The sequence below is a fragment of the Tupaia chinensis genome, unplaced genomic scaffold (assembly GCF_000334495.1).
Source record: "Tupaia chinensis unplaced genomic scaffold, TupChi_1.0 Scaffold143116_1, whole genome shotgun sequence".
Classification (NCBI taxonomy): Eukaryota; Metazoa; Chordata; class Mammalia; order Scandentia; family Tupaiidae; genus Tupaia; species Tupaia belangeri.
Genome location: NW_006202960.1, coordinates 88,842 through 96,113, shown reverse-complemented (window position 1 = coordinate 96,113; position 7,272 = coordinate 88,842). Strand labels below are relative to the sequence as shown.

At 41.8% G+C, this 7,272-nt stretch overlaps 1 protein-coding gene across 1 annotated transcript; it reads right to left on the bottom strand.

Annotated features, from left to right (window-relative positions):
* Positions 1 to 1,982: 1,982 nt before the first annotated feature.
* On the bottom strand, positions 1,983 to 5,523 carry LOC102501936 (cathepsin L1-like). Its single transcript, XM_014582234.2, is given in 7 exon segments — positions 1,983 to 2,194; positions 3,703 to 3,856; positions 4,329 to 4,453; positions 4,456 to 4,546; positions 4,740 to 4,886; positions 4,983 to 5,105; positions 5,398 to 5,523. Coding segments are annotated over 7 exon segments (849 nt in total). The 3' UTR covers positions 1,983 to 2,111.
* Positions 5,524 to 7,272: the final 1,749 nt, after the last annotated feature.

Here is a 7,272-nt window from a genome sequence, read left to right as displayed (position 1 = left end):
AAAAGAAGTTTCTGTTAATTACTCAATATATTCTCCCATTGTTTGGATACAGTGAGTGTGTGACGGTGAGGCGGTAGGGTCAGCTGAAGTGAAGAAACATTCCAGAATTCTGACCAAAACCATTGTGCATTCTCATTAAAGCAGTCCAATTAGAACACAGTGCCTGGTATATTCCCTCATTGTCTATCTCTCCTTGACCCCTTAGCAAAGCCCTCTACCTAATTATCTTGCCTGGGAACAATAAGTTAAAGCCTGCTATCCTCAAAGTGGTTCCATGTTGCTAGAACTGTGTGAATGACACTGACCAGTGCTAGATCCTACATCTGTGCTGTATGAATGGACAGGCTGGGTGGTGTCAGTGCGAGTCCCAAGAACACAAACTCCCAACCTAGAGACTTGCCTTTGTCAAGTGGTCTTAGGACCTGCTGATTTTCAGTCTTCTCCTTCCCTTTCTTCTTTACCGATACTTTTTTGTTGTTGAATTGCATACTTCTGAATATGTTACCTCATGAAAACAATGAAGGTTCATTATTTAAAAATTGAATAATACACCATACAGAGAAACTTCCTCCCTCATAGACCAAGACATGACACGCATGAACTGAAATTTGAATCAGATGGCGTTTGTGCAGAACCTTCCCTGAACTCTAGAGGGCACGCTGTCTCTGTTACATGCTGGGATTGTCCCCTGGGCTTCTCCCTGAACTTCCTCACCAGCCTGCATCTGCACAGGGCTTTGTGCCTTGGGTTTGCTTGCTCCCTTAGGGTAACGTAGCAGCATAGAGAGAGACTGTGATCATTTGTTTCACTTTTGAGTCCCCAAGCCTAGCACAGAACTGCTTCATGGAAGATGCCCAATGAATATATGTTGAAAGCACAAACATAAAAAACAAACTGTTTAAACACTTGAATTATGAAAAAATAATTTTTTGGAGCGGTTTTTGCTATAGAGCGTGTGCACTCACCAGAAAGACAGAGACAGAAAGCAAGAAATCACCCCCCAGGAGGGATGGCCATGCCACAATCCTTCTCCTTCATTCTCCTCTCGGGATCTTGGGCATGCACATACGCGCACCCTGTGTGAGTTTAAACCACCAGGTCCAGACTCGAACCGGACTCGAAGCGCGGTCGATTACATGGGAGTCCAGCAACATAGACATTACGCCAACTGCTGGTCCCAAGTGTTCCCTTCTAAAAAATAAACTTAGAAGCTTGTTAGGTAAGTCTAAATGTAGCCACAGACTTTCATATCTGATCTTCCTGCTGTCTCCTACCTTCCCAGGCCAGAGCAATAGTTTTGACAGCCTGCCTCAACCCCAGGAATTTATCCTTCATCCCTGTGGACTGAAAGACGAACTAGGCTTAGACATCTGCTGGTGTCCTACGTGGCTTCAACTACAAAGTGGCCATGGGGTCTTCACCATTAGTCGGAGAAGAAGCTCCATAGTCTGGCCCTGATTCATTTGTCCTGTAAGTAAACTGGGTTGCAACCATACTGAATGAAATAAACAGGTTCTCTAAGGCCCTTTTCTAGTATAAAAATTATATACAAAGTGATTTTTTTTCTTTATTAAAATAATTCTAGTCTTTTGTTTGTTTGTTTGTTTGTTTTTTTATAGTCTGTCAAATTTTCCTGCAATCAGAGATTGGGTCAGACACAGTCACTGAGCAGCTGTCATAGGATCTACATGTTGATAACGAGAAGAGCCACAGGCCACCCGCTCTTTTGCCTAGTGTACCACTGGCACACTCACTGATGTCTTTAGTCCAATTACAGATTTCATGATACCCAAAGACAATGCATGAAGGAGAGAAAGAAAGCCCACCACTACATTTCAAATTAAGTTTTATTTAAATAGGTAAAAAAATACACATCCTTTTTAATAACAAAAACCCAGAATATTTAGTGAATTAATAATATCTGTTTACAATAGTAATTAAAATAGTGGTAACATTTTACCAGCATAAAAATGTCACAGAATTCAAATCATCACTTGCATCTTCAAAGATCCAAGAGTTACATCCACACAGTGTGGTCTGGTAGGTCTGAAGATAAATCTCTTCCTCTGGATATGCATTTCCAGTCACGTGCTTTATCACCGTCCATCAGCTCACACGGTCAGAGAGTCGGCATATGAGGCAATTCCACAGTGGTTGTTCCGGTCTTTGGCCATCATCCCATAGCCACTCAGGCCTCATTTATTACCCTAGCTGAAAAAAGAAGAGGACTTTTTTTTATTTTCTAGAAAGAAAAAAGCACATGATAAAGCTTTATTAGCTTTAACATCTAACTTAAACAGAGACTACAGACTTAATAAAGAGAATCAGGAGAGGCGAATGTTCTTGTTCCTCTGTAAATTGTTCAGTCTGAACCTGCATAAAACGCTCAACCCTGACTCCAAAGCAATGGCCTTTCACAGACCTGTGTAACCAGAGACAGGAAAAGGATAGGATGGCTTTCCAGCCAGATAGGTTTCAGAATTAAGGAACTTTTCACAATGTATATGTTCATTGTTCAAATAATTCTCAAACCCAGCAAGCTTATGACAGCATCTTAATGTTAGAATCCAATGTTTATAGTTCTGTGGTTAACTTAAGTGGAGTAAACACTCCTAGATTTCAGAAGGGTGCTCAAACATTCTGGACCTATATCAAATGCTGATTACACAAAGAATTAATTTTATTTCGAATTTCAAATATAAATATTTCTGGCAATTTACATGTGTTCTTAACCAGCCGAATTTTATTGTTATTTGATGCTCCTTGCATTACACTGTAACCAACCACCGAACCACCTCTTTGCTGCTGCAGGTTGGTTCGTAATAATTGTCTGGGAGGGTAAAGTCAATGCAGTGGCACACCACGGGGATCCACCCTGTCACCCACAGTCAGGGAGTTGCCTGCAGATGCAGGGAAATGACACAAATCCCACATGAATCTTCAAAATAAAGTCTGTTACTGTTAATGCTAGGGAGTTGGGCTCTCATTTAAAGCTGGTAGAAATAAAATAAGCATGAATCCTTTCATAAAAGAACTTCTTTTGCCTAGATGTCTAGGCAAAATCTTTAAAATCTTTCATTTCTAATCATAGGATGTCAGTCTAAGAAATCAGCAGACTACTTGAACCAAGAAGTTATTTTTACATTTAGTAACAGAAGTAAAATTTTTAGGGAGCCAGACAGTGTGCACCAGTAATTCAATACACACATTGGAAGGTTGTGGGTTTGCATCTGGAGACCTCCCTGGATACACCTGAAATGTGCATACCCATAAATTAGAGCTGGCTGATGCAGGGGATGGGTTGCAGCATGAAGACCCTCTTAGGGGTGCCTGTTTCATTCTCTCTCTCTCTCTCTCTCTCTCTCTCTCTTTCTCTCTATTAGTGAGGAAAGAAATTAATAAACTTTCTTTAAATTATCAGAAAATTTTTAAGAATCCAACATATGGAAAAAATTAATCAAGCTATACTAAAAATTACATAGCTCTTACAAATTATGGAGTATTTATATTCATGGAAATATATTTAAATTAATGTCAAGTGGAAACATCAGGTACAAATATTGTGTGTACAGAATAAATGACTATGTGAAACCACGCATCCAAATATTTACATTCTATTTTATACAGAAAGGAGTCCATCACTCTAGAATAACATGGTAGTTTCCAATATTTCTCCATACTTCCTGTGAGGAAAACGCTTACCATGTCTATAAGAATGATGGTGTGAATTGATACCAACAGAGATGGGCCCCACAGTTGCTGCTGCCCTCTCTTTGGCCTTCTCTTTAGTAGGGATATGTTCAAAGCCAGTCACAGTAGCATCAGAATTCTTGGGAGTGCACCTACAGGTGCCTTCCTTTTAAAGGTAAAAGGGAATGACAATAGATTATTGCCAGCCACCTCCTAGGGAACATGTCCCACCACATGGATCAGTTAGCAGCTTAGGATTTCCAAGTCAGCACTGTTTTAAATTGTTTTGGAAGTAAAATCAATCAATAGCAATGGATTTGAAACTGAAAATTAATTCATGGCTTTTCAATGAGACTTACTAGGTCAACCTGTCCATAAGAAATTTTCCACAATGAGCAAAGTCTGTGTTATGTGTAGACTGGTTTATTTACCACATTACATAATCAGACATTCTTATTTATGTTAACCATCTAACCAAAGAACTGTACAAAGGCTAACGATTTATAGTGATAGTACTGATAGCTTGCAGACATAGATTGCAGCATCTAAAACGTGAATTCTGAAGAAGGTATTTGTTATCTCTGACTCTCTGGAATTCCAAAATCAGAACTAAAGTTAACTGCAAGATAAGAAGCTACCACTGCCTCATGTGGAGAGGACTCCTCTGAGTCCAGACCTCCATTGTCCTTAACATACTGGAAGGTATAAGACATCAGGCCACTGTTAAAGCCAAAACTGACGAGAGGCTGAAGACAGTCCACAGGTTCTGCTCACTCAGTGAGACAAATTTGCCAGTTTCTTGGAACATCTGTCCTTCAAGAGCACCAGTTGCACTAAAAGCCCAACAAGAAATACACTGAGCCAGAAAAAAAAATTAAAAAGTTGTCCTGTACAAAACAAGTACCAAGACTTTGACAATTCCCGTATCTGAATACTCTTTTATAAATAATAAACTGCACATCATTCCACTGTGCACCAAGGCAAAGATACCAATTCCTTCCTGACGTCCTGTGGAGCTGGAGGTCTGAATCAGACGGACACCATCATACCTGATCCTTCACAGGAGTCACATAGCCTTTCTGTCTCCAATCCACAGCTTCGGGGACCTCCAGATGCAGAAGTTGCTGGAACACGCCCCCTGTCTTGTGCTTCCTCTTTAAAAAGCCATTCATCACATGTCTGGTTTCTTCATTGTTCTTCAAGGAAAAACAATTGATGAAAAGCAAGACATTATTTGGGTAACCAAACTGAGGAGAGGAAGCACAGAGTTAAGAGTTCCAGACCACACTCACCATGTCTCCAAAGGCGTTAATTGCTATGGTGAAGCTAAATTTTGCTTGGCTGTATTCTAGATTGTGGCACTCAATGATTTTCATATTCTTCTCCCACACACCTCCCCTCCATCCTTCTTCACCCTAGATGCAAACATACAACTGGTAGTCTTTATCTCTTTAAAACTGAACCCATGCTCACCAATGGATTTGCAGAGATGGAAGGGAAACCATGGTCAAGATGGCTTTATACTTCTGGAAGCTATTCTCCAAACTCAGACACAACAGAGATGGATGTCCTTATTATGCTCATAATGGGTGTTACTAAATTATTGCTTTGGTAAGGGTTGGCCTCTAAAAGCGTCTCTCTTTATGTAAACCAACAGGAAGGAATATTTTCTCTGGCTCTCTCTGGGCAATTTCAGGTGTTACCAACCGTGCCATTTACTTTCCCACGTCTTGCATTCCACTGGTTCCATTGTTTATCTAAACCTTGGTCAAGTGTTGGAAAAGCTAAGGCTATTCCCAAGCACAGGACAGCCAGGAAGATTAAAGGATCCATGTTTCTAAAACCTGGGTAGGAAAAGAAATGAGTCTCTGGTTAGACTAATTCTTACAAATAGCCATTTTACTCTCCTAGAAATTAAAACAACTATGGCAGAAAAAAAATAAACTATTCTCCCATGTTTTTACTTAAGGTCTATGGAAGAGACGAAGGATGTGATGGGAGGAAAACAGGACACACAGGTGTTGACTAAGCTACAAATATGAAAAACAGCCTGTTCAGAGCCCTAGGAACTGATAAAGTGTATGCAATAATAATTGAGGTTAGAAGAAAGGATAAAGGATACAAGTACTTGAGGGGTCAGAAGCTTGAAGAACAAGTAAGAAAACAGGAAGCACTAGGTTGGTCTAGGTTTTATACTAATTGTACTGAGGCCATCTATGCAAAACCTCCATAGTGAGGACATTTCATTCTAAGTAGAGGCGAAGAAATCCTGAACAGATGGAAGGCCATCCCATACCTTCTCCTTGGCAAATGTGCAGCAAAAGATGAGATGTGTTCTGGAATTTTCCCTTCTTGAATGAAATATTTCTGGAATGCCTTCCCAAGAGAAACTGGGAAGGAGCGCACCCACCACTCTAATCAGTCCTTACTTGGGTCTCTGCTGCCAATGTCACCACTCACTCCTCCAAACTGAGGCGGAGATCTGGCAGCACTGCTAGAAGCCAGAGCTCCCAGTGCCAACATTTCAACAGGGGCAGGCAGCTTCTGGTCACTGGGTTCATCCTGGGTAAGGCATTCCAAGCAATGCTCTAGGCAGGGAGATAAGAGGCCACCTTCTCTCATCCTCCTCATATGCCCTCTATGGCCAGGGAAAGTTTGAGTTGGTGTAGGGAGGAAGTGGCACCATGATCCAGCTACAGGAATGGAGCTACCCTGAAGGCACAGCCAAGCCTAGACGCTGACTGACCTGCACAATTCAAACCCCATCAGGTCTAGGCTCCTTTCTGGGTTCCCCAGTCACTCTCCCTTTTTCCCAGCTCAAGGCTGGCAGAGCTCCAGGCAGATGCTCTTCTTCCTGGAGGTTGTAGCAGCCTTTTTTTACAAGCATCTTCATCTCTTCTTACCATTCCACCTCACTTAGGCCTGGCTAGGGGTGCTCACCTGCAAAGCTCACAGCTGCTAATACTCACTCCACAGGCTGCTCTTCGGAGGTGGCTGGTATCTGGCCCAACTGAACCTGCCTCAGGCTTTAAAGCCCCAAATCTGAATCCAGGCTGGAATTGCTTACATCAGAGGACCCACAGGGAGGTCACCTGAACATCCTGGGGCAGCACAGAGGAGAATTGGTCACTTCTCTGTATGATTCCCAGCAACGAAGTACTCTGACTCAATGTGCCAAATGGGTGGTTCTTGAAAAGAAGTTTATAGCAAGTCCAGTGAAGATTTTCAGCCTATAGCAAGCCCAGTGTAGATTTTCAGCCTATAGCAAGCCCAGTGTAGATTTTCAGCCTATAGCAAGTCCAGTGTAAATTTTCAGCCTATAGCAAGCCCAGTGTAGATTTTCAGCCTATTTTCAGCCTATAGCAAGCCCAGAGTAGATTTTCAGCCTATACCTGCTTTTCCTTTAGGCCAAGAGTCAGGTAAAATTTCCTGCAGGGCCGAGAGCAAGCGTCCTCTAGTCTAGTGGTTGCTGTTTCGTCCATAGCAAATGTGGAAGAATGCAGACCCTGTGGGCAGATGCCTTATCTCTACCTTTTATGACCAGATAAAGAGGATTTAGAAGAATCTGGAAGGAAAAGGCAA